Here is a 26120-nt window from a genome sequence, read left to right as displayed (position 1 = left end):
GCCCCTCCTCCTTCCCCTGTACCCCACACTCCCAGGGCAGCCACCAGGCCAGGCCTCTGGCCAGGTGAAGAGACCACAGGCCATTTGCCTCACCTGCATCCTCCCACTTTCAATTCATGGAAAGGTATGATACGTACCAGGCACACATGGCCACTGACCCAGCGTTCAGATTGCTTGAGCTCCCCCACCCATTCACACACCAAAGACTCATTTCATGGAACATGAGTCCTGGTTGCCGCCCCGTGAGGGCACAGCAGGGTAATGAGGAAGCGGGGCATGGAATGGGATATGTGCTGTGCGGCTCTGCACAGCGTTGAAGGGAGGACCAAGAAGGGATGGTCACATTTATCGAGCACCGACTATGAGCTGTGCATTTCTTGTGCATCCACCTCACTTGATCTGCACCTGTGAGGGGAGGGACAGTGAGGGTCCTCATTTTATAGACAGGTTAAATAGAAAATTTGCTCAAGGTCATGAAGCTCCATGTGCTGTTGAGCCCAGGTTGGCCTGACTCCCAAGCCTACTTAACAAGAACCAAACTTGTGCCCGGTGCTGGATGAGTGAATGAGTAGGTGAGGGCAGCAGGAGGGCTTCCTAGGGGAGGTGGCGTGGAGGCTGGACTGGGGAACAGCAGGAATTCTCAGAGCAGAGAAGGAGGAAGGGTATTTCAGGCAGGAAGAACAGCACGTGCAAAGGCAGAGAGGTGTGGAAGCATCTGGTGTGTTCTGGAATCTATAGGAATCAGGATGTATGTGTGGGTACGTGGGGTGTGGGATAAGGTGGGGCCTGACTGTACATCACGCTGAGGAGTTGGGACTGGATCCTTTCAGGTGAGGGGGGTCTGCGGGGATTGGACACCGTCATGGTGGTTCATGTGCTGTGGTTCCTGTGCCTAATGCAACTGCAGAGGATCAGCTTGAAGGCAGAGCAGGAGATTTTATATTCAATAAATTCTCAATCCAGCTTTGGGATGCCTCAGTCTCCATCTCTTAACTAGGGCCAGTCAGAGATGGCCAGGCTCCCAGGTAAGTCCTTCTGGCTGTCTAACTGCAGGCATTCTCTCATCCTCCTACCCTGCATCCTCCAACCTCCTGCGTCCTCGGAGGGTTGGAGTGAGGTGCCAGGATGGCCACGGAAGTGGCTGGCTCACCAGGGGCTGAAGCGCTGGGGTCCTCTCCCTGCAGTCCAGAGTGTGGGCCCAGACCTGAGCGCACTCAGGGCGAGAAGGAAAAGGGCGCCATCCTCCCTTATAAAGACACTTTGGGGTAATGGGGACGCAGAGGGAGACGGGTTTGACCCGCCTCTGCCACCTCTGGGTGACCTTGGGCAAGCCTGTGACCCTTTCTGGTACTCAGTCTCCCAGTCTGTAAAACGGGGCGGTGCTACCTAGCTGATTGTGAGGGTCATTCCAACAGGGCCACACCTCCGTCTCCCGGAGCGGGGTGTGTAGGGTCCTTAACTGCCCGTTCTTCAGGAGGGGAAGGGGACCATAGAGGGGAGTGGCCCGGCGCTACCGAACCCAGTACCGACCCTCTCCCACCCACTCCCTTCCCAGCACGGAGGAACCCTCTCCACCTGCCCCTGGAGGGCGAGAAAACCCGGGAGCGCATCCTCGGAATGGGTTCTGGGAGGAGTGCTCCTGGAGGGAGGAGGAAAACCCGGGCAGGATCTCGGGCAGGAGCGGACCACGCGGCCCCCAGCCCGTGCTCAGCCCGTGCTCAGCCCGCACGGCCGGCGGGTGGGAGGGGGTGTCATGCCTGGCTAGGCTGAGGAGAAGGGGCAGGGCCGGGCCCCGCGGGCCGCCCGGGGCTCCGGGGCTGGGGGTGGGGGCGCGCGGCCTCCGCAGTGGGGCGCGGGTCACGTGTGAGGAGGGGCGAAAGTCTCGCAAAGCCGGGCGGCGTGCCGCGAGTTGGGAGTTCTCGGCGCGCCGCGGGCGGCGGGAGCTCGGGCTCCCGGGCAAGCCGGGGACGCGGCAGAGGCGGGGGCCTGGGTCCGAGACCGCGGGGGCCGCACCGAGAGTGGAAGGGAGAGAGAGGGACAGAGGCAGGGACCGGAGCGAGACAGAGACACGCAGGGGAGAGACAGGGCAGGGGTAGAGGAAGGCAGGGGACAGACTGGGAAGGCGACGGAGACGAAGACAACGACCGGCAGGGAGAGACCGAGAGACCGAGGGGGCAGGAGAGACCGGGAGAAACAGAGAGCCGAGGGCGCGGCGGGGGAGGTGGAGGCAGAGCCGGGGCTGGCCGGCCGCGAGGGTCTCGGGGCCAGAGGCGAGCGCAGCGGGGCAGGGAGCGGAGCGCAGGGCGGAGGACAGCGCAGAGTGACAGCGAGAGAACAGTGGGGGCGGCGGAGGGAAGGCGCCTGCGGCGGGGGCGGGGGGCGCCAGCGCCATGGGTCCCCGGACCCCCGCGCTCTGAGCCCCGGCCCGGGGCCCGACGATGCTGAAGCCGAGGCGGCGCCGAGGGCGCGGCGCGGGGCAGCGCTGAAAGTTGGGCGGCCCGCGGGGAGCGGCGCGGGACGGCCCGGAGGCCGCGAGACCCGGGGACCGACGGACAGACCCACAGGCAGCCGGGGAGGGGGGCGGGGCCGGCCCGCCGAGTTCGCGGGGAGGGGGCGCCGGGACACCCGTCTCCCCGCCCGGGACGCCGCCCGCCCGACTGCGCCTGGGATGTAGCGCCCGCTCGCCGCCTCCCGGAGACTCGTCGGACCCTGCGCCCCGCGGTAAGCCGGGCCCGCGCTCGCCGCTGGCGCTGTCCGTCCGTCTGTCCGGCCGCGTGCGTGTCTGTGTGCCCCAGGGCCTGGCGGCTCGGTCCCCGCCCGCTCAGCACCTTATCCCTGACCCGGGTTCCCGCGGCCAGGCGTGCATTCAGCGCGGTCAGGCGACTCCCCGGGACCTGGTGAGCTCTGTCCTCCGTCCGTCGTCGGGAGCGTTGAGATCTGGGTTTCTGCCAGGAAAGGGGGTAGAGGTGAGTGAAAGGGGCCTTGATCTGCTGTCCCGGCCATGACCTTTCCCTGCCTCTACCCACCCCCAGCTGTCACACTGGGTTGGAGGAGTTTCAAGGCAAGTGACTTGTGTCTCCTTTCTACCTCCCCAACTGCAGCCTGTTTGCAAATGGCCCTGACAACAAAATCCCACTTCTCATGTTTTGAGCACCTACTTTGGACCCCAAGACCCTAGGGTTGGTGGACAGGTATCCAGAGAAGAAGGCAGTTCACATTTCACAGTGGTGGAAACAGGCTGTGGAGAGAGGCAAGACTGCTTTTCCCTCCCCAGACGGAGAACCCCAGGGAAAGAGAGCCCTGGAGTAGGGAAACTTCCCTGCAACCGTGCCGGTGCGCAGTGTCCCCCGACCAGAATCTACATGACACTTTTGCCCCCAGAGCCTAAGCTCTGGGATGGGGAGAGGGTGGGGGAGGGGAGAGACAGGTGGAGGGTGGCCTGGCTGAGTTGGCAGGTGAGGGCCTCAAGAGAAGTAAGATGTCGAGAAGCAGGTTGAGAGCATGGGGAGCTGAGGGAGGGAGGCCTAAGGGCCTCCCAGAGAGGAGCCAGACCCGTGTGTGTGTGTGTGTGTGTGTGTGTGTGTGTGTGTGTGTGTGGAAAATGTCTGTTCTGCTTCTCCCCCACATCCAGTCGTGTGACCTCCAGGGCTTTGGGGCTTTTTGGAGCTGTTGGCAGGATTTGGGGGACCTGAGAGCCAAACGGTGGTCCTGGCTTGGCCTGGGATGAGGGGAACAAAACCTCGAAGATGGTGGGCGGGATAAGGGCTGAGGTGCAACATGGCAGGAGCAAAGGCTGCTGGCCGTTGAGCTGACCCATAGCCAAATGGGAGTCTGGAAGGCTGAACCTAGAATATTCTACTCTGTTCTCCACTGGGAGGATGGGCTCTTTCTGGGGTTTTCCACAGTGGGCAGTAGGCCTTGTATATCCTCCATTTAGGCTTCTAGAAATCAGCTCAGCTAGCTGAGGAACCAGCACGGTGGACAAGTCACTCTCCTCCCTGACCCTCAACTTCCATATCTGTGGAATGAGGACACTATTCCCTGTCCCACTGACCTCCAAGGGGAGGAGGGGGCGCCTGGGCTCATATGAGCTGAGGGCTGTTCAGGCTGGGGAAGCGCTGAACACATGGGAGTAAGGACTCATTTTACCTTTGGAAAGATGACCAGCTAATGGGGAGAGGGGAATATGGCCTGAAATAAGGCTGACCAAGAAGGGGAGTATCCAGAATTAGAGGGGGGCAGCTGGGGCTTGGGAGCTATTCCTCAGGAACCTTTGGGTTACCCTCGAAAGAGAAGCTCCTCTCCCATAAAAAGTGTTGGGGTGACTGGGAGCAGACAAAGCTGGCCTTGAATTTCTGCTGGGTGACCTTGGGCAGCTGGCCTGACCTCTCTGAGCCTCAGTTTCTTCAACTGGAGAGTGGGGATGACGGTACTGACTTCATTGGGTTGCCAAGTGGTTTACAGACTAAGTCAGGCCTCTGGAAGCAGCTGACACAAGCCTGGAGCATAGTAGGTTCTTAACAGACATTTGCGGAGCAGAGAATAAAGTAGCTTTAGGAGATGCCGTGAAAAAATTTCTTAGCTTAGGATCTAAGAGGGAAGGGGAGGAGGAACAGTGTAGGCTTACAGGGCGGGCTGGTTCTTAATGTGGATCTGGGGGAGGCGGGGGCGTGTGCTGAGGGGGGTGTGAGGAGGAGGGGGCCCCTCTGCGGGGACCATTGAGTCACGAGGACATGTAAGCGACATGACAACCAGCAACATGGTAACCAGGAGACTAGCGGCGGTGGGAAATGGAGCTGGAGCGGTGTGCTGGGGGGGCAGGACTGGCAGCACCAGGCCTGGAGGGTCCCAGCAGCAGCCAGGCCGGCCTCTCAGAGTGAGGAGGGGAGGCCCCGAGGCCAGGTGGGCTAGGGAGGAGGTGGGGGCCGGCGTTGAAGGAGGGAGGCATTTCGGGGTCTGCTGGGCAGGGGGCCTTCTCCTGCACCTCCCCAGGCTCCTCGCTCCTCTCCTCCACATCTCCACTTTTCATGCCTCTCCCCCTAGGATGCCAAATTTGGCTCACGCAATCTGTCGTCTCTCTTCTGAGATTGGCATCGGGACCAAAGCCGAGTGCATTACATCACCACCGCTCCCCTTGCACGAGGAGAGAAGGAGAGGGAGGGACAGAGGGCTGGGGGGCAAGCGGCCAACCCTCAACTTTCTTTCCTGTCTTCCTGCTCACTCTTCCCCCTCAGTCCCAGGTGTTGGGGGCTTCCGGGAGCAGCCAGGCAGGGCCTCGAGGCAGAACAAGGGCTCTAATCTCGGAGATCCCAGGGCAAGGCAGGAGGTCAGGCCATGTTGCTGTCCCCCTGGCTAGGTGAGGCCTGGGAGGCAGGGAGCCTGGGTTCAGGACCCCAATCTGTCATTGCTCTGCTGTGTGACCTTGGGCAGCCCCCTCACCCTCACCCCGTGCAGAGTCTACATCTGTATCGAGAACAGTTGGCCATTCAAGATCTTGATGACTCTCCTGAAGAAAGATGCCCTTGAGTCCTGCTGCTCTCCTGGGCACAGAGGAGGAGTCCTGAATTTTGAATGGCTCTCTGTGACCTTGAGCAAGTGACTTTACCTCCTTATGCCTCCATCTCCTCACCTGTAAAATGGGGTGATAGAACCCTCAAAAGCCCTAGATGTGAAAGAGGTACTAGACACGAAAGAGGGGGACGGGGGAAGAGACAGGGTCTCTGGCATGAAACCAGGCACTCAGGGGCCCCACGGCTCCCGGCACGCTGGGCTGGAGGTGGGGGGCAGGCCGATGCAGCCATTGGCAGGAGAGTGTTTCAGTTCAGACAGAAGGCTTGGCACTTAACTCACTGGTCTGATGCCCTTATTTTACAAAAGTGGAAACCGAAGCCCAGGGAGGGAAGTGGACCCCCCCGCCAAGGTCACGCTGATGGTTTGGGGGTGGAAGAAGCAGAGCTGGGGCCTGAACCCAGGGCTCCTGGCTCCCAGCCCTGCCTGGAAGTAGACAGAGAGACAGGCAGATACACACACCTCCTGTGGAAGACTGTGGCCAGCCCGGACAGGACCCAGGAGTTTTGAGGGCCCAGTTCTCACTTTGGCCCCCTCCCTGTTCCCTTCCTGCTCCCTGGCTGCCCCGTCCTCACCGTCCCTGACCATTATTCCCATCCCTCACTTGGTCTATTTGAAGAGCTCTCTTTCAGGCTCATTTTCAAGCCAGTTTCAGGCAGTCCCAGTCAGGAACAGGCTGGATTTGGGGTTAAGATGGAAGATTATGGCCCCTTCTAGAAGATTCCCAGAGCTGGAGGTGCATCTGTGGATGTTTTGTGAAATAGTGGGCTCCTTATTCCCGGAGCTATTCAAGCAGAACCAACTGAGTACCTGCCAGCGATCTGACCTGGTGACTCCTGCTTTATGGGTGAGGTTGAATAACATCCCCACCTTCAAAATCTCAAGAGTCTTTGAAACCCCCAGGAGGAGCTGGGAAGCAGCACTCATCACTTACCGGCTTCCCAGTAAGGAAACTCACGTCGTCGTGCCAGGCATTGGACTAGGAGCTTTTGTAAATTCCTTCTCATTTAACCCTCCCAGCAACCCCACAATGTCGAATTGAGGTCCCCGTGTTATAGATGGGGGGGCCACGGCTCAGAGAGTCTCTGTGATTTGTCCAAGGTCGCACAGCAGGGAAGTGGAGGAGCCTGGGTCTGAGTCCGGGCCAGTCTGATTCTCCGGGGCTGTCCCTGGGACTTCCTTGAGGAAAGAGTGGAAAACGTCGTCTCTCCCCTGGGCTGGGGCTTGGCAGTAGGTGGTGCGTCGCCCCACAGCATGACACCCCCTCAGAGGTCCCATGGGGGCTCTGTTCTGAAGACATAGAAATAGACATGCGCCCAAGGGGAGAACTCATTTTACAAAGGGGAAGACTGAGGCTCAGAGACAGAGAATGGCCTGCCCAAAGCTGACTAGAGAGTTAGATATGAGCCAGGGCTCTGTCCCCTGCACCAGTGGGCAAGGAGGGGCCTTTGGGCTGATGGTGGAGTGAGGTCTGGGACTGGGGGTGCAGACTGCTGGGTGGTGTGGCAGAGGGCTGAGAGTGCTGGCTCTAGGCTAGGGCCGTGGGTAAGGGAGCCAGCCTTGGGAACAGGGAGAAGGGAGCAGGAAGAGAAACCAGCAGGGATAGCAGGTCCACCTCTGTCCTCTCTGGTCCTGCCCCAGGACCATCCACAGATGTCAGTGTCATACAGCCTGTGAGGTCAGGAGAAACTGTAGATGGGGCCTGTCTGGCAAGAGAGGGTCTTGGAGCCAGCAGCCTTGGGTGTGGCTCCCTGTGTGACCTTAGGTCAGTTCCTCACCCTCTCTGAGCTTAGTACGCCCATCCATCCGCGTGGTCAAGAATCTGGACTAAATTATCTATTTCTACAAAGTAGCTGCAGTTGGGCTATCTCTCAAAGTGCTCCTCCCATTCCCATGAGGACCCTGGGCCCTGGGAGAAGGGCGGGCAGGAATCCTGGGGGTTGGCATAACCTTTAAGCCTCCTCAGCGACTCAGTCCTCCTTGGGGTGTGGGGGGATCTCTGAGCACAGCCCTTCTTCTCCTTTTCATCCTTATTTTTCTCCTGCTCCCTCTTCTCCTCGCTACGTGGGCTGATCGCTGCTCAAACTTTTAATTCAGATGGTAATTGAAATAATAATATGGGCTGAGGCCCCTCTGCTTGTGACGCTGCAGCTGGTGGAGCTCAGCTATGAATAGACCTTGAGTCACACACGCGCGCTCCTGCAGGCGCGCACACGGGCCTGACGGGGTGGTGGGTGGGGTGCAGCTGGGGGGACGGGAGCTCACGCTCCAGTTTGCTCCGGGTCTCAGCCCCCCATTCCCAAAGGCCGGGGCCAGTTCTGCCCCTGCGGCCCGCCGTCTGGTCCCTGTGTCGAACCTGACTTGGGGCATCGGTGGGTCCCTCTGTTCACAGAAGGGGAAACTGAGGTTCAGCGAGGGGGAGGGACCAGCTGGACACAAATGGAAAGTGACTGGAGTCAATTTGAACTGATGGGTTTCACCTGGTTCTAAGACCCCTGTTCCTTTTCAGGACACACCGGCCAGGCAAATGGGTAGGAGGAATGCTGGGGTGCGGCCCCTGTGGCCCCCGGCCCATGCATCCCCCTGCCTCACCTCCTCCCAACACACACACCCCCTCCAACTCACACACTCTCTGGCCCACTATCACACACGCTTTCTCTCACACACTTGCACACACTCACATCCACTCACTCACATCTCATACACGCGAACTGCTCGGATAGATGATGCTATTGCTTGGCCGCTGGGGTGACAAAGGTTTTCCCAGAGGTCCAGCTGCAGGAAGGGGACAAGGTCCAATGTACCAGGCTCTACGCTGGACTTTATATTCATGATCTCACTTAAACCTCCCCGCCACCCTCTGAAGGCCATCACTCCCACTTTTCAGGTGAGAAAACTGAGGCTCAATGAGAAGCAAGAGTTTGCCCCAGGTCCAACGGGTAGAAAGAGCCACATGTTGTTTGTCCCGCTGGGAATGCACCCAGTCCCAGTTCTAGCCATTCTGCGACCCTCCATTTGGCCTCTGAGGGAGGGAGGGTGCATCCCGTCCAGCCTGGGGCTCCCCTTCCTCTCCCTGCGCCAGTTCCCCAACTCCTGCCTGTGGCTAACCTGGTCAGTCGTTGACCAGCCCTACTGCCAGATGCCGGAACATCTGGCCTATAAGCAGGGGGAGGTGCCCATGAGGAGCGTTGGCAGCTCAAGGAGAGGGGCTACCAAGGAAGGTGGTCCTTGGTGGTCCAGACCCCAGCTGGTGCTGTGTAGGGAGTTGGCGTTGCCATGGTGACCTATCAGCCGGCAGCTTGGGTCTAGGCCTGCTTGGGTGGGCCTGGGTGGGGGGCGGGGGGGGCTTCAGAAGGGCAGGGGGGAGATGCGGTGGGGCGTAGGTGCAGCTGCGCAGAAACAGCCCCTGGTCTCGGATGAAGGAGGCCACTCTCCCCACCTTTACCCTGCAGTGCTGGTCTGCTCCTGTGTCTGCTTTTTCTCTAGCACTCTGCTGGGAGATGGAGCAATGGAGCCCAGAGACCGCAGTGATTTGCCCAAGGTCACACAGTGATGGTGACAGAGCTGGGGCTGGACCAGAGCTCAGGGCTCCTTCTGATTCCTTTGCCTCCCCTCTCCCAGGGCTGCCGACACCTCTGTCTCCCTCAGACACTCCTTGTATCTATGCAGGGGATGAGCTGATCTCCTGGGAAAACCCCTAGGTTGGAGAGAGGGGCAGGGGCAGCAGCCCCTTGTCACAGTGGGGGCAGCTGAGCGAGGAAGGCAGGCCTGGGATTGGATCACTCACTTGTACCGAGTGACATTAACCAGGTCACCGTCCCCCTGGGAACCTCGCTTTGCTCCTCTGTGAAACAGGGGCTACCTGTGGTGATGGTGAGGGAAGTGCCTGGCTTCTTCCTTTTGCTGCCCCACCTGTTCTCGGAGCCCATCCCAGCTCCACCTGGGCAGCAAGGATGGGAGGGGACCTTAGCTAGGCTGGGGAGGAGGGGGTACATGCACAGTGAGGGGCTGATCCCATTTTACTGATGGGGAGATTGAGGCCTGGGGAAGGGAGTTTGCCCAACCTCGCCTTGGTGGCAGAATTGGCACCAAGTTTTACTGGCCTCTGGGACACCCCAGCGAAGTCTTTTCCCCACCACCACCCTACAGCTCCTCTCCGACCCCCACCCCAAACTCCCTGAAGGAGCCTCCCCTCTCCCATTGTAGGCCTGAGAAGTCTAGCCCGCTGCATCCCCCCCCCCGAAGAGTTAAGGTGCCACTCAGCCTAGGGACAGATGGAATAGGGGTCAGCAATGGGAGAACTCCATGAGGCCATACAGGGGAGGTGGCAGGCACAGAGCTAGAGGGGCCCTGGCTGTGGGTGACATGAACCAGGGGCAGACGGGGCTGCAGTCACTCTGACACATGGGCATCAGAGCCCCTCACACCCTTTTGAGGGGGAGCTCACCATCTCCCAGGGCAGCTCACTCGTGTCTAGAAGGTTCTGCTAATTGATACCTGCCTCCCACTTTGGCCTTGGCTCTGCACTCTGGGGCCTGAGGAATCTAGCCTGTTCCCCTACCAGAGGGAGGGCAGCTTTCCCCTGCTCCCCCAAGGCTTCTTTCCTCTGGCCTCAGTAGTCCCTGCTGAGGCCTGTGGATGAGAAACAGAAAATCTGGGTTCAAGTCCAACTCCACCCCTGAGTTGGCTGTGTGACCTTAGGCAGCCTTTTCACCTCTCTGAGCCTCCATCCCCTGACCCTTAGGGTGAGCTTGTGCCTCTGCATCTGCGGGTTGCTGGGAAGATCTCTTGAGCCTGGGAGTATAACATGGCCTGTTGTAGACATGAGCTTCTGTGTGTCCTGACCCCTCAGTGGCCACTCTTGGCAGACTTCCAGGTCCCCGGTCATCACCTTCAGACACTTCTCCTCTGGCTGTGTTGAGTGTCAGCACCTGACCTCTGTGCTGAGCCCTCCAGACCTGCTTGGGTGGGGGCAGGCCTGGCTGAGCACCAGCGCCAGGCTGTGCAGCTGCAGATCCTGAGGCCACCTGACCTTGGAAAGAGCCTCTCTCTGGCTGGGCTCCAGGGCCACCCCCTAGACATGGGGCAGGAGCTGGGCCACAGGGAGGAGAGGGAACCAAGTGGGGCAGAGAGCAGGCCATGGCCTCGTGCTGGAGCTGGCCCGGGTCCCTGAGATGACAGGCCAGGGGACAGAGAGAACAGACAGGCAGCCATGGGAAGGACTTACAGTCACCAGCTGCATTAATGGCATGGCAGAGCCTCACTCCCCACACTCTAGGGAGCTGCCTGAGGAGGGGGTGAGCTCCCTGTCATGGGAGGTGGGCAATCAGCTGCTGAATGGCATCTGTTAGGGGGATAGCAGCGGGTTCTAATACAGGGCCAGGGAAGGGATTGGACCCAGAACCCGGAGTCCCTGTTGTTTGGACCGCAGTGCAGAGGTCCTGTGACCCTAAGGGTCTAACAGACTGTTCCAAATATTCCCCCTTGACTTCCAACAACTCTCTGCACAGTGTGTGCCCCCAAAGCCCATGATCCGAGAATGGTCAGTTGCAGCTTCAAGATAAGCCCTAGATCCCATCTCAACCCATTCACAGCTCCTAAGCACCCCGAAGGTCAGTGCTTTTCAAATTGCGTGCAGGTCCTGACCCATTAGTGGTTGTGAAATTGAGTTAGTTGAGTCCACTACTTATGCTTTTTTTTTTTTTTAATGAAATAAAAAAGAAAATTTCGGGCTTCCGTGGTGACGCAGTGGTTAAGAATCCTCCTGCAGGAGACACGGGTTCAAGCCCTGGTCCGGGAAGATCCCACATGCCATGGAGCAACTAAGCCCATGTGCCACGACTACTGAGCCCGTGCTCTAGAGCCCGCGAGCCACAACTACTGAGCCCCCGTGCCACAGCTACTGAAGCCAGTGCACCTAGAACCCGTGCTCCGCGACAAGAGAAGCCACAACAATAAGCCCGCGCACCGCAACGAAGAGTAGCCCCCACTCGCCGCAATTAGAGAAAGGCCCGCATGCAGCAACGAAGACCCAATGCAGCCAAAAATAAATAAAATAAAATAAATTAATTTAAAAAAAAAAGAAAATTTCAAGCACTTGTATGTAATGAGGGTATTATTTTGTGATGCTCTTGTTTCATCTCTTAAAATATATGGACTGTATCGTATGATGAGTAGCAATGTAAAATATGTTTTTTTAATATATAGATTAATTTATTTATGTATTTATTCTTGGCTGCGTTGGGTCTTCATTGCTGTGTGCGGGCTTTCCCTGGTTGCAGTGAGCGGGGGTTACTCTTCATTGCAGTGCGCTGGCTTCTCATTGCGGTGGCTTCTCTTGTCGTGGAGCACGGGCTCTAGGTGCGTGGGCTCAGTAGTTGTGGCTCGCGGGCTCAGTAGTTGTGGCTCGCAGGCTCTAGAGCGCAGGCTCAGTAGTTGTAGTGCATGGGCTTAGTTGCTCCGCGGCATGTGGGATCTTCCCAGGCCAGGGCTCGGACCCATGTCCCCTGCACTGGCAGGCGGATTCTCAACCACTGCACCACCAGGGAAGTCCTACAATATGTTTTTACTCTGGGTCTTGGTCAGAAAGTCTGAAATTTACTGCCCTGTATAGAAATCCTGGAGGCAACACTGAGAGAGGCTTGAGTGTCCAGATTCCTTTTTTCCAGAGTGCTTGGTTCCTAAGAATATAAGTGCTGAGAATTGCAGGATGCTGCTATTCTGTCCTCAGACCTTCCTTCCTTTGCCCAGCAGCCCACTTAGCTCCAGCCCCCCGAGCCTCCTGGTCAACCCCCACCCCCAGACCCGGGGCCTAGGTCCCGCTCTCTGCCCCGCGCAGCCCTGCTTTGTCTTTGGGCTCTCTGTTTGCCGCGTGTCTTTCTGGTGACCTTCTCTCCAAGCCCTCTGGCCGCGAGGATCCTTTCCTCCGTCCTCGTCCTCACATACTTACAGGCGGAGCTCAGCAAAGCAGGGTGGTGTCTTACTCATTTCTCCTCTCCCAGCACACAGAAGGTGCTCAATAAGTGTTCATTCATTCCACAATGACTTATGGCGTGCCCTCCGAGGGAAGGCACTGGGCTGTGTTGGACACATACTAGGCAGGAGAGCAGCTGCCTGTCCAGCTCAGCATATTTTTAGGGTGATGAATGAATGAATGAATGAATGGAGTCTGCGAGTCTCTGGCCTCAGGAGCCGGCTGGCAGATGGTCAGAGATGATGTGTGAGCACGTAGCTCTTTGCCTGCGCGTAGTAGGCATTCTGATAGCAACAGTCCCTTACGGCTGTGGATGAGCAGGAGTGTTCCTACCGCTGTCTGGCCCTTCCGAGGCCTGTCTGCTGCGCCCTCTCCTGCTGGCCCTGCCCCGGCACTGCCTCCTCCTGTCCTTGGAGCTTCTTTTATGGGCCTAGGACCCTGGGCGCCCCGCTAGGAGGACACCTGGGGACACCTGGGAACACCGGCCGAGAAGCCAGTGCTCCGTAGGAGTGTGAGGCCGAGGCCCGAGGCCCTGGATGTCCTGCCCCACTCCAGCACCACAGAAGATCTCCTTCTGGTCTCCACTCAGAGGCCACCCGCACTGAGAGGTTCTCCCTAACTCTGGTGACAAAAATAGCTCCTCCCTGGTCACGTTCTGTCACATCACCCTTGCTGAGGTCCTTCACGGGAATTATGACAGGCTGAAATTATCTCAACTCTTTGTCAGTCGTCGGATGTTTATTAAGTGTCTGCGTTGTGCCAGGCACTGGGGTTCAGGGGTGAAGCAGAGAGTTGAGGTCCCGGCACTTGCGGAGATTGTGGGTGAAATCAGTTTGGATTGGATAAATGCTATGAGGAAGATCAGGACGCAGACGGAGAATGCCTGGGGGGCCTCTTGGAGGAGGCAGCCTTTGAGTCAAGATCTGAATGGTAGGAAGGTGTGAGCAGTGGAGTCTTGGAGGATTTTATCCAGAAAGGGCAGCCAATGTACAGACCCAGAGGGACAAGAAGAAAGGCCCGAGTGGTCGTGGGTCAGGGGTCAGGGTGGGAGTGGAGAGGGGAGACTGGAGGGCAGGACGGCACCGTGGGAAGCCGAGAGCTCCACGCTGAGGAGTGACGTGGGTCCTCAGCCCGTGTGGAGACAGACTGCACGGGGAGTGGAGGCAGGGAGGCTCAGGGAGGACCCCGTGCAGTTGTCGGCAGTGACGTGGCTTGCGGCAGGGCGGGCGCTGCAGGCTGGCTGGACTGGGCGTGGGGCCCGCGTCCAGGTCCCCTTCCTGCGGTTCACCTGCTTGGGGAAGCTCCTGAACTCCCGGTGGGGATGAAAATAACAGTGCCCACCTCCAGGGTGTCGTGAGGGTCAAAGGAGTGGCCAGGGCTTGGCCCAGAGTACACACTAAATGTTAGTTATCCTACCATTATTATGACTCTTGGGTTCGGGGAGGGTTGAAGGACGATGCCCAGGTGTGATGCCTGAGCGGCGCCCCCGGGAGGTCGCAGACGGAGACGGGGAAGGCAGGGGAGGGGCGATCCTTCCATCTTGGCTATGCTGGGTTTGTGATGCCTCTTAGACGCCCAGCAGACACCGGAGCAGGAGCCAAATCTGCTTGTCTCTGGAGGGCGATTGGGGCCGGGTGGTATTTTTAGTCAAGGCTGAGCCTGGACACGGCATGGGTTCTGAATAGAGAGGCTGGGAGAGGGGCAACCCGCAGAGGGGCCCTCAGGCCTGGAGGACTCGAGGAGGGAGGCAAGGGTGAGCCAGCTGCCTCCATCAGAACTGCTGGGAGGACCGTGGGCTCAGAGGAGCCCTGGAGGGGGCTGCGGAGAGGACTGGAGGTGATGGTAAGTCATCCCCTTCACAAAGGGTTTTACAGTTGATAACCCCTTAGCCTCCACTGTCACTGTTCATCTTGGCAACATGCCTATGAAGTGGGTGTTGTTCCTCCCCTTTTTATGGATGCAATTCAGAGAGGTTAAGACATTTTTCCATGGCTGCTCAGTACCAAAGTGAAGTGTTTGTTCTCAGGCTTTCTGGGATCACAGTCACTTTTGAGGACCTTATGAATGCTATGACCCTTCTCAGAAAATACACATAGGTACACACTAGTTTTAAAACTTTCTATGTGTCTTTTTTTTTTTTTTTTTTTGTAGGTAATACATTCATATGGTTCTAAAATTAAAGACACAAACGCGAATACAGTGAGAATTCTTCCTCCCACCCCTCCCCCAGGCACCTGCTTCCCCTCCCCGGAGGCAGCCAGTGTCACCAGTTTCCTGGGTCTCCATCCATAGACAAACACAGAAAAGCAAACGTGTATCTATAAATTTCTTTTCTCTCCTTTTTTATACAAATGGTAGATACTGTGCTCAGTGTTCGTCACGGTTACCTTCTTTCACTTAAAAACACATCTTGAAGACCTACACCGCTTCTTACCGGGCTCCCCCTCCTTTCTTCCTGGCTTCATGGTGTGCCATCGTGTTTGGGCTGCTTCCAGTCTGGGCTGGGCAAACCAGGTGCCTGGCTCCTCGAGTGCGTGAGTGTCTGCAGGCCCAGGAGCCCACACAGGTGTCACGGGCAATCCCATGGCTCTCCGAAGCTGCCCGGGGTGGCCTTGGCTGAATTAGCCCTGGCACTTGGCTCTGACCCCCCTGACCCACTCCCCCTCCTCCCCACACCTCTTCCTAGGTTCGGCCTGTGAGCCCAGCAGAGAATGCAGGGAATCCTGTGTGAGTGAGGGGGCATCAGCCCCCACTCCCCAGACTCTGGGAGACCCTCTTCCCAGGCCAGCAGCTCCAGCTCCTGGAGTCTTGTTTGCTGAGAAGCCAAGGATGAGGCAATGGGGGGAGGGGCTGGCAGTGATCACACCCACCCCTGGCTGGGGAGCTGGGATCGGGAGGGCAGCTGTGGGCTGTGCTGAAGTCACCTCTGTTCCTGCCCCCTGCCCACCCCCAACCGCGCCCAGCACCTTGCCTTTTCCTCTGCCCATGAGGAGTCTTCACCCTTTTTGGCCAGGGAGAGAGAGCATCCTAATGGGGAAAAGGAGGTGGCGCCACTGGCCTAGGTGGTCTGGGCTGGTCAGGGCCAACTGGGCTACTCTGCTAAAACTCCCTCTTCTCCCGGCTTCAGGGGCCCCGCTGTCCTGCTGCTCCTCTCCCTCTGCCCCTTGGCCTCCATCTGCTGAGGCAGGTTCTCCTCCGCGTGCAGGAGATGCTCGGGGCTGGGTCTGAGGCCCTCTTCTCTTCTCATCCAGCATCCCTGCCTGGGCGATCTCATCCACTCTTACAACTTACAGCCTCATCCAGGTGTGCACGATCGAATGAGTCTAACTCTCTCCGGATCTCGGGGGCTGACATGCCGTGGACTTCCCGACGTGGACATTCCAAGGCCACTGCACACTAGGAACTGGTCCTCTTTCAGCATCTCACCATTACCTATTCCTGACACCCCTCTTCCCAACCCCCCACTCAGCCCATCGCCGCACCTGGGGGCTCTTTGTCCAGAATGTGTCCCCAGTCTCTTTACTTCTCTTGAGCAACACTGCCACCACCCTGTCAGCTCCAAGCCACCGTCATCAGCCGCCTGGGCAGCAGCGGTAGCCCTCTCGCTGGCCTCCAGCTTCCACTGTGCCCCACAAAGCATCCTAACGTCTCATTCCAGTGTGTGCCCCATGATCAGACAGCAGAGGCCTCTGAGGCCAGACAAGGGCAGGGGTGCCACTGGGGCCATATTGAGGATGTTCTATTTTTGAAGCCTGGTGGTGAATACACAAGGGTTTATTATATTACAGCTTATTCCTATTTGTCCTAAAGATGTCACATGAAAGTTTAAAAGATCAAACCAGGCAAAACCTCACCACCTGCCCGTTTCCCATAGCAATGAGGATGAATTCTGAAACCCTGCCCACCCCTCACCTCTGGGGCCTCATCCTGGGCGACTCTCCCTCTTGCTCACTTCAGTCCTGCTATCTGGCCTTGCTGCAGATTCTCTTTCTGGAATGTTCTACACCCCCCTTTCACACAGATACACAATTCTCCCGATTGTCTTGGCTCCCACCTACTACTCAGGTCTCAGTTTAAATGTCATTTTCTCAAAGAGGCCTTCGGAGACCCCCATCGAACTACGGCCCCATGTCTTCTCTCTCACATCACACCATAATTTTCCTTCAAGCAGCTCACCACAGCTTATGGCTGCCGCCTGTGCAAATGCTTGTTATGTGTATAGCATCTCTCCCCAACCGATGCATAAGTTGCGTGAGTCCACAGCCTGTGCCTGACCCGCAGCAAGTGTGCACTAGTAACTGAGTGAGTGCCTATAAGGAGTGAGCATGCAGCAGAGCAGGTCCCTAGAAGCCACAGCAAGGCAGTGGGGGATTGAATCGCACCACCAGCGAGGGAGCAGAGGTTGTTCTGGAAGAGAAGCCTTCGGGGATCCGCTCTTGCCTTCAAATTCCTGTAGGGAGAGGGCAAAGGTGTCTGGGGGGCCTCTCTGGTGGGACTGTCTGGCCAATAGAAGAGGCTCCTTTCGGGGCAGGGAGCCCTCCATCTATCAGGGCAGGGGCCAGGCGTCAGCAATGCAGCACAGGGCATACCTGCAGGTTGGAGCAGTGGCCCTTCCGTCCTCCAGCCACCAGCTCCTGCCATTTGGCCATGACTGGAAGGTCCGTCTGGACATTGTGGGGAATTTGCTTTCTAAACCTGTTCACTGGCTGGCTGAGTGGTTGGGAGGTGCGGTGTAGAGCTGGAGGAACGAGCCAGTTCACCCCACACTGCTCAGAGCCCCTCTGGAGCCCAGAGTCACCTGTGTGTCTAGGCTCTGGCTGGACCTCAAATCAGGGACCCAGTTCCTGGCTCCAACTTGCCCTATGACCCAGTTTCTCCTTTCCCAGTAGGACCTGCTGGACAGAACCTGGCACAAAGGAGGGCAGGCGTGATAAATGTTTACTAAGTGGAAGAAACTTTTGATACGACAGTGTTTCTCTGAGGCAGGAGAGCAGAGTGTCTAATGAATGTGCTCTGGCATCAAACTGCTTGGTTCCAAATCCTGGCTCTACTACTTACAAGCTGTGTGACCTTCGTCAAGTTGCCGAACCTCTCTGGGCCTTGGTTTTCTTACTTCTAAAGTAGGGATGGGGCATTCCCTGGCGGTCCAGTGGTTAGGACTCGCAATTCCACAGCAGGGGGCACAGGTTCAATCCCTGGTCAGGGAACTAAGATCCTGCAAGCCACATGGTGCAGCCAAAAAATTTTTTTAAATAAATAAAGTAGGGATGAAAACAGAAACTTCCTCTGAGGTCATGATGAGGATGGCAGGAAATGATCAGCGTAAAGCACTCAGAACAGTGCCCGCACAGAGCAAGTGCATACTGAATGCTCCGTGTGGATTTCGCAATGTCACACTGCTGGCCAGTGGGGGAGGGGCTACGCGTGCAGTGGGATTTCGGGGTACAAAAGAAGGTGAGGGGGAGGAAGAGAGTCTGTTGAGCCCCCACGGTTTGGCCTGCACTTTTATGATGGTTGACAATCTGCTTCTGGTCCTCACGACACCACCCTGCAAGGTAGGCGGCGTTACTGTGTTCCTTTGTAAATGAAGGCACTGAAGCTTAGAGGTCAAGGATCCTGCTGGAGCCAGACGGGACTGAGCCCACTTCCGGCCCAGCTCTGTGAGAGTCTGAGGCCACTGCTCTTACTCACCTGCTCCCTAGTGCTGGTGTTGGAAGAAAAGTTGGACGGGGCTGCATGATGGGTGCAGGGTAGGCTCCCGGGCATGACATCTGAAATCCAGGGGAGGGGATCGAGGGAAGGAATGTTCAGCCTCTGAAGTGATTTGTACCACTGACCAACCACTTACTCTGTGCTGGGCACCTGTGCATTATCCCATTTACCTCTCAGAATAATCTTATGAGGTAAGGAATACTCTTAGCGCCACCTAAGGATGAGGCGTGCAGGGACCAGAGAGGTTAAGTAACTTGCCCAAGGTCACACAGTTGGAAAGTGGTACAGAGACTCCAGAGTCAGAGCCACTGCCCTGGGAGGGGGAAGATTTGGGCTCTGGAGATTCATCGAGAGAAGGTAATCAGACCTCCCAGGGTCTGAGGAGCAGGACAGGGGCCTGCAGAGGACCGTGGGCAGGACGGGACACCCCCATGGCTAGATCCATCCTTAGCCGCCTCTTACTCTTTGAGGAGCACAGCTGCCTGCACTTAAGTCCTTTCCCTCCTCCAAATCCCCATGTGTGTGAGATGAAAGGATGCTCCCCGCCAAAGCAGGTAGTCCAGGCCTGAGAGGCCTCAGTCAGAGCTGGGGTTGGGGGCAGGCCCTGTGCTCCTCACAAGGCTGGGAAATGGGGCAGTGGTGTTAACTCCTTCCACTTCCCCCAGGGAAATCTTCTCTTTCCCCCCCACCCGGCCCTGCACCGCCCCCATTTCCCCGTGGGTGCGCCCTCTGGTAGAAGAGGCAGCCTCCCCTCAGGCCCGAGAGGGACTCAGGGATGAGTGGGGCTCATCAGACTCAAGAACACCCACCAGATCACCCGCCTTATTTCAGACTCTGTGCTGGGCTCTTGCTTCATTACATCTTCCCAGCTCTCTGGCCAGAGAGCAATTACGGTCCCCCATTTTACAGATGGAAAGAAGGAGCCCCTGGCTGGAGCAGGTAGTGGTGGAGCCAGGACTTGGAGCCAGGACTTGAAGGCAGGTTTCCGGTCTCCCAGGCCAGTGTTCTTACTTCGTCATCTTCATCATCATCATCACCTTCATCTCGTCTCATTCACTGCGTCTTGCCTGCAATGCCCTGTTGAACCCTCAGCTGATGTTTCTGTTACGTAGGTGACGTAGGTGCTGTTAGCATCATCTCCATTTTGCAGGTGAGGAAACCGAGGTCCACAGAGGACGTGCTAGGAGGTTGACAGAGCTGAGCCTGAGAGCCTAAGGTGTTGGTTAAAGCCACAAATGTGAGGCTTTAACCAGCACATTATTTTCATAAAGTTGAAAAGAAGCCGAGTGAGGGTCAAGGGGCTGCGAGGAAGCAGGGCTGGCGGCTGGCAGTGCAGCCACGGAAGGCTTCAGAGAACAGAGGGGGCTCGGGCTGAGGCTGGAGAGCTGGGGAGAGGCATGAGGGGGTCCGGGTTGAACAGGGCATCGTGGGAGGTGAACGGAAGGCCAGAGGCTGGGGACCAGGGTGAGCCAGGACCTGGACCCACCCAGGCCTGAGTCGAAATCCCAGTTTTGCCACACCTGCTGTGTGACCCCATCCCCGTCCCTACTCCCCCACCCCCACCCCCAGCCTGTGATTCTTCAGCTGGGAAGAGAAATAATAACCCTGCTTGTTGCTGTGGTAGGTGCTTAATAAATACTTGTTAAATTAACAAAGAGTTGTAGTGATGTTTCAGCAAGAGGGACCAGACAGCACCTGGCATAGAGCTGGCACTTCCAGAGTGTTCCCTCTCTGAGGGCGGCCACCGAGAGGGATGACGGGTTCAGCTGGGCCCCACTCTGAGCTGTGTGACCTCAGGCAAGTCCCTCCACCTCCCCTGCTGTCCCACCCAACATCAGTGGGGTGCTTGAAGGCCTGCAGGGGGCTAAGCACTCCCTACCTGTGGGCTTCTGACCCCTCCCTCCCTCCCTCCCGCTGTCTAGGGTCTGAGTGCGGACAGGCCAGCCCGCCTGGGCCTCAGGACACGCTGCTGCTGCTGTCTGGGGCCAGAGGGCCTGCGTGACGCACCTGCAGACGCCACCGTGACTCCCACGAGTGGCGGGGGGTGCTCGTGGGGAGATTCACCTGCACAGCCTTCCCAGGCTGCAGGAACCTCTGAGGCTGCCACCACTTTACTGGCTTTTTTTCGGCAAAGGGAGCTGTGGGCAAGGAGGGGGCATTTGGTGTCATCATATCATAGGGAAAGCCTAAGAGGACACAGGTGTGGGGTGGTCCTCCTGCCTCTCCGGACCCCCTGGCAGGCAGGGTCCAGCCCTCCCTGACTCCTCAGGAAGGAGCAGGATAGAGATGGTGCCAGTGAGCTGACAGCCATGCTGGTCACCTTCACTCTCTCCCTGAGGCTCAGGTGTCCATCGCCAGCTGCTGACTCACGTGCCACAGCCCTGCTCTCAGCCTCAGTTTCCCTAGTTGTCCAGGATCCAGATGTTCACAGCACAGCAAAATTAAAAACCAAAAAAAAAGTTGGTAACTTGCACAGCATTGTCGATTCTTCACTTGGCTAAGAAAAGACATTACATTTCAAAAAGCAGCCGGCATCTCCCATCCCCATTATTTCCCAAAAAGAAAGAACGTTCACCATGAAAGATGTTGCAGGCTGCACTCTTAGAATAAAGGAGGGAGAGCCTGGCTGGGAAGGGGAGGGACTTGTTCCAGGTCACCCAGCAAGGCAGCCAGAGCGCCCGGCCCCCCGGGCCCCCACCATAGAAACCCTGTTCCCCAGTGTGTGCTCACAGGGCACTTTTGGTGCAAGTGGGTTAGACCAGCTCTCTTTTTCCAGAAAAGTATGCTTAATTGTAGCCATGGTACAGGCACCTGAACAGCTAGGGCACCCTTGCTCTCTCTTTCTCTCTCTTTTAATAAAACATCTATATTTGGAGGAGGATGGTACCCAATTATCAATGCCTGTCGCCTCTTTCCCATGATCTGTGTCCCTTTCTCTTTCACACTTTTCCCTTGGGTCCTTGTGCCTTCGCCAGGAAGCCCCGTGTGACAAACAAGGGACAGAAAAGCTGGCCGTCTCCTGGCGGTTGTGACCCGCGAGCGCGCGCCGAGCTCCGTACTCCTCACTTTGTGGTCATCCTCGTGTGGTGCCGGCAGCTGAGCCTCCCGCTCCTGCAGGGGCTGTGGTGATGGATGGAGTGGTGGTGTATCTGGGCAGGTCACTGAGGACGAGGGGCTGGGCCCTCACCAGCCCAGGGTCTTCAGGGGGACGCCCCACACACGGGCTGCCCGTGGTGGAGGGTGTTGGACCTGGTGGCAGCACCTGTGCTGGCGGGCAGCTTTCCCAAAGGCCCAGGAGTGGACGTTTCTGAGCACCGCCCGAGCTAGCGGGCACAGAGGTGGTGGCCCTGGGCCTGGCCCAGGGCAGGGGCTCGGAGAACGGTTGCTGTGACCGGGAGAGGAGGCGTGGGGCCAGGAGATGAGCTGTGCCCCCACCCCGGGCTACATGTGGGTGCTGGGGAGGGGGAACTGGGGTGACGGAAGGGCAGGGGCTGGGGGCAGTGTTGAAGTGGAAGGTGCGAGTGTAGGGGGTAGGGACGTACAGAGTCTCGTCCTGGGGCTTGGCTGAGCCTCCTGTCACTTCCACTCAGGGATGGGAAACAGTGGGCAGTGCTGGTGAGGGGAGCCCCGTGAAGAACACTCTCCTGCAGCGCCAGATGAACCCCCAAGGTCAGGACCAGTTCCTTTGGGCAGAGATCGAGGGCCCCGCAGCACCCTGGGCTCCTGTTTGGCCTTGGACAGGGCCCTTACCCTCTCTGGGCCTCACCGTCCTCATCCACCAAAGGCCCAGGTTGCTACACTCTGTCCCCTCTGCCTCTATCCTGCAAACCTGAGGCTGGTGGGTCCAGGGCCTGCCAGGGCTGGGCTGGTGCCCTCTCTTCCCTAACCCGAAGTCCTACCCCAACCCCCTCCGGAGAGGAAGCTCCTTTTCCCAGGAGCACCTCCTTGACCTTCCAGGCGTGGAAGTGAGGTGATTGCTCAGGGCTGGCACACCTGCTCTGGGACCCTTAGCAAGTTCATTTCAGCTCTGAGCTTCCTTGGCCTCAGATGTAAAATGAGGGTCTTGAAATCAGTGATCCTGAAACCCTTCCTACGGGCTCTGGTTCTTTCTGTGGTGCTAATGGATGCATTCGAGATGGTGATACAAAGCAGAGAGGGATGTATTTAGCGAAGGAAGACCTCCCTGAAAGCCATTTATAGCCTAGAAGGTGCCCCTGGCCCCCGGTGCCCTCAGGGCTACCCACCTGGAGCCCTGGCTGTTGGGACTCTAGGGGAGGTAGCAGAGAGGGTCTGGGATGCCCAGTTAAAATCATGACCTCTTAAGGGCCAGCCCTGCACACCCACATTACCTGTTAGGTCTTTAGACTGATGGGTCTCACTGGTCCCATTTTCCAGATGAGGAAACTGAGGTGCAGAGCAGTCACGTAACTTGCCCAAGTTACATGGTGGATCTGCGACTTCAATCCAGGACTGTGGGATCCAGGGAGCTCCTTTTAAGGGGGGAAGGGAGGAGAACCCAGAGTCAGGGTGGGGTGACCGCAGGGGAGGAGATGGGGGCAGGGCTCACTCTCCCTGGGCTGAGAGAGGGGGTTTCTCCCGGGAAGAGGCAGGCTCTGAAGCTGTTGATCTCTAAATTACAGCGTTGGCGCGCACTGGTTGCTGCGGCAACCAAGTTGTCCTGAACCGGGGAAGTGTATAAACATTGCCACAGATGCACAATTAGATCAGGAAGAAGAATAGAACAGAAAATAGAAACTTCCAGCCTTATATAATTCTGGGCCAAAACGTTACTAGGAACCCGGGCCCGGGCCCAGCCCCGGCCCTACCATCCGCCGGGGCCCTGGGCAGCACCATCTCTCTCCTGGGGCCCCAGTGGAGGGGAGGGTGAGGGGAAGGTCTGCCCTCCTTGGGCCCAACTGGCACGCCCGCCACCCGGGAGGGTGAGAGGCCGCCTCCACCGAAACAGCTGGGGATGCTGACAGGCAAATCCTGCCTCTCACCAGCTTCCTCCTGCTCTAGGAAGCGGGAAAGAAGGCAAGAGGGCAACTGGCTTTAACTGAGCACCTACTGTCTCCTCGGGTCCTGTGAGGTAGGGTTTTGATCCCCGTTTTACAACTGAGGAAACTGAGGCTCAGAGAGGTGAAATGAGTTGCCTGAATTTACATAGCTAGGTAGTGGTGTGTCTGCCTCCGCCACCCCAGGTCTTCACACCGCGAACTCAGCGGTACTGACAGCACCTGGGGACTGAAGAGTTAGACACGCCTGGACTTGGACCCACTTACCAGCTGTGTGGCCTTAGACAGGCCGGTTTCCCTCTCTGAGCCCCCGTTTCCTCACCTATGATATGAAAATAGGGATGCCTACACGGGAGCCAAAAATCAGGGCTCCCCTTACCTCCATCCTGACCACCACATTGGAGTCTTCACCCACCACTGCTCCCAACAAGTTTGGGGACAGGACAGGAACTGACGTTGGGCTGTGGGTCCCAGCGCTGCCCAGTAGAACTTTCTGCAATGATGGAAATGTCCTGTATCTGCTCTGTCCAGTATGGTGGCCATTAGCCACATGTGGCTACGGAGCCCTTGAAATGTGGCGAGTGCAGCCGGGGAACTGAAGCTAACGTTTTATTTAATTTTAATTAAATGTAAGAGCCACAGGTGGCCAGTGGCTGCCGAACTGGACCGCGCAGGAGAATGTCCGGCCCCCGAGAGACCCAGAAGGGCAGAGGCTGAACCCAGGGAGGTGAGCGGGGCCCAGAGCATTCACAACTCCCTCTGCTCAGGGCACGTGGGACAAACGGTGGGAGGGTGGTGCCGAGATGGGCATCAGGAAGCCCCCGGAAGAGCAGGCACAGGAGGTTTTGGTGGGGGAGGAGGGGCAGCGTGAGGGGCTGGGACTCGGACCTGGATCCCGGCGGCCTCAGCTTCTGGTCTGGCAGACCCTGATCCCGGAGCTGCGCCAGCCACGGAGGCACTCCCCCCCTGTCGTCAGAACCACCTTAACATTTTGCCCACGTGGTGGAGGAAGCCTTGGGTCCCAGTCCAGGCTCTGCCCTTTCTGAGCATCATTGGGTGGGTTCCCTGCAGCCCTGGAACCTGGGCTCCCGGGGCCCTTGGAGAGCCGCTCCCACGGCAGCCACTCGCTCCCCAGCGTCTCACGTGTCTGCTTCTCCCCCGCAGGCCCTGCGTCTTCCCAGGTGACCACGCCGGCTTCAGGACATGCACGGGCACAGCCGCAACGGGCAGGCCCACGTGCCCCGGCGGAAACGCCGCAACCGCTTCGTCAAGAAGAACGGCCAATGCAACGTCTACTTCGCCAACCTGAGCAACAAGTCGCAGCGCTACATGGCGGACATCTTCACCACCTGCGTGGACACACGCTGGCGCTACATGCTGATGATCTTTTCCGCGGCCTTCCTTGTCTCCTGGCTCTTTTTTGGCCTCCTCTTCTGGTGCATCGCCTTCTTCCACGGTGACCTGGAGGCCGGCCCGGCGGGGGCCGCGGCAGGGGCCCCGGTGGTGGGAGGCGGCGGGGCGGCCCCGGCGGCCCCCAAGCCCTGCATCATGCACGTGAACGGCTTCCTGGGTGCCTTCCTGTTCTCAGTGGAGACGCAGACGACCATCGGCTACGGGTTCCGCTGCGTGACGGAGGAGTGCCCGCTGGCGGTCATCGCCGTGGTGGTCCAGTCCATCGTGGGCTGCGTCATCGACTCCTTCATGATCGGCACCATCATGGCCAAGATGGCGCGGCCCAAGAAGCGGGCGCAGACGCTGCTGTTCAGCCACCACGCGGTCATCTCGGTGCGCGACGGCAAGCTCTGCCTGATGTGGCGCGTGGGCAACCTGCGCAAGAGCCACATCGTGGAGGCCCACGTGCGGGCCCAGCTCATCAAGCCCTACATGACCCAGGAGGGCGAGTACCTGCCGCTGGACCAGCGGGACCTCAACGTGGGCTACGACATCGGCCTGGACCGCATCTTCCTGGTGTCGCCCATCATCATCGTCCACGAGATCGACGAGGACAGCCCGCTCTACGGCATGGGCAAGGAGGAGCTGGAGTCGGAGGACTTTGAGATCGTGGTCATCCTGGAGGGCATGGTGGAGGCCACTGCCATGACCACCCAGGCCCGCAGCTCCTACCTGGCCAGCGAGATCCTATGGGGCCACCGCTTCGAGCCCGTGGTCTTTGAGGAGAAGAGCCACTACAAGGTGGACTACTCGCGCTTCCACAAGACCTACGAGGTGGCCGGCACGCCCTGCTGCTCCGCCCGGGAGCTGCAGGAGAGCAAGATCACCGTGCTGCCCGCTCCGCCGCCCCCGCCCAGTGCCTTCTGCTACGAGAACGAGCTGGCTCTCATGAGCCAGGAGGAAGAGGAGATGGAGGAGGAGGCCGCGGCCGCTGCCGCCGTGGCCGCGGGCCTGGGCCTGGAGGCAGGCTCCAAGGAGGAGGCGGGCATCATCCGGATGCTGGAGTTTGGCAGCCACCTGGATCTGGAGCGCATGCAAGCCACCCTCCCGCTGGACAACATCTCCTACCGCAGGGAGTCCGCCATCTGACCTCCAGGCCCGCCCTCTCGCTTCCCACCAGAGCCTCTTCCGGGGGTGCGCTGCCAGGACACCTCCACCGCACTCAGGACAGAGTAGCTCACCCTGGCTCCACGGACCTTCTGGAGAGAGCTGGGGGCTTCAGAGACTGGGAGACCCCTTCCTACTGACTCCAGAACCCAGGCCTGGGAAAGGGCCAGGATACCCTCGGTCTGGTCAGCCTGGGTTCTCCAGCACCTACCCACTGGCGGCTCAGGAACCCCAGACCCACCACCCTTTCCCCACCGACCCTTCAAGGACATTCCCCCTTTGCTCTCAGAACC

At 58.4% G+C, this 26120-nt stretch overlaps 1 protein-coding gene across 1 annotated transcript; it reads left to right on the top strand.

Annotated features, from left to right (window-relative positions):
- Positions 1-2640: 2640 nt before the first annotated feature.
- KCNJ4 (potassium inwardly rectifying channel subfamily J member 4) lies at positions 2641-25870 on the top strand. The gene is made up of 2 exons (XM_068560878.1): positions 2641-2721; positions 24433-25870. The coding sequence occupies exon 2, from the start codon at positions 24472-24474 to the stop codon at positions 25807-25809; it is 1338 nt and encodes a 445-aa protein (XP_068416979.1). The 5' UTR covers positions 2641-2721; positions 24433-24471; the 3' UTR covers positions 25810-25870.
- Positions 25871-26120: the final 250 nt, after the last annotated feature.

The sequence above is a fragment of the Eschrichtius robustus genome, chromosome 13, assembly GCF_028021215.1.
Source record: "Eschrichtius robustus isolate mEscRob2 chromosome 13, mEscRob2.pri, whole genome shotgun sequence".
Lineage (NCBI taxonomy): Eukaryota > Metazoa > Chordata > Mammalia > Artiodactyla > Eschrichtiidae > Eschrichtius > Eschrichtius robustus.
Note: the sequence above shows the minus strand (reverse complement) of the source record. Positions and strands in the feature narration are given on the sequence as shown.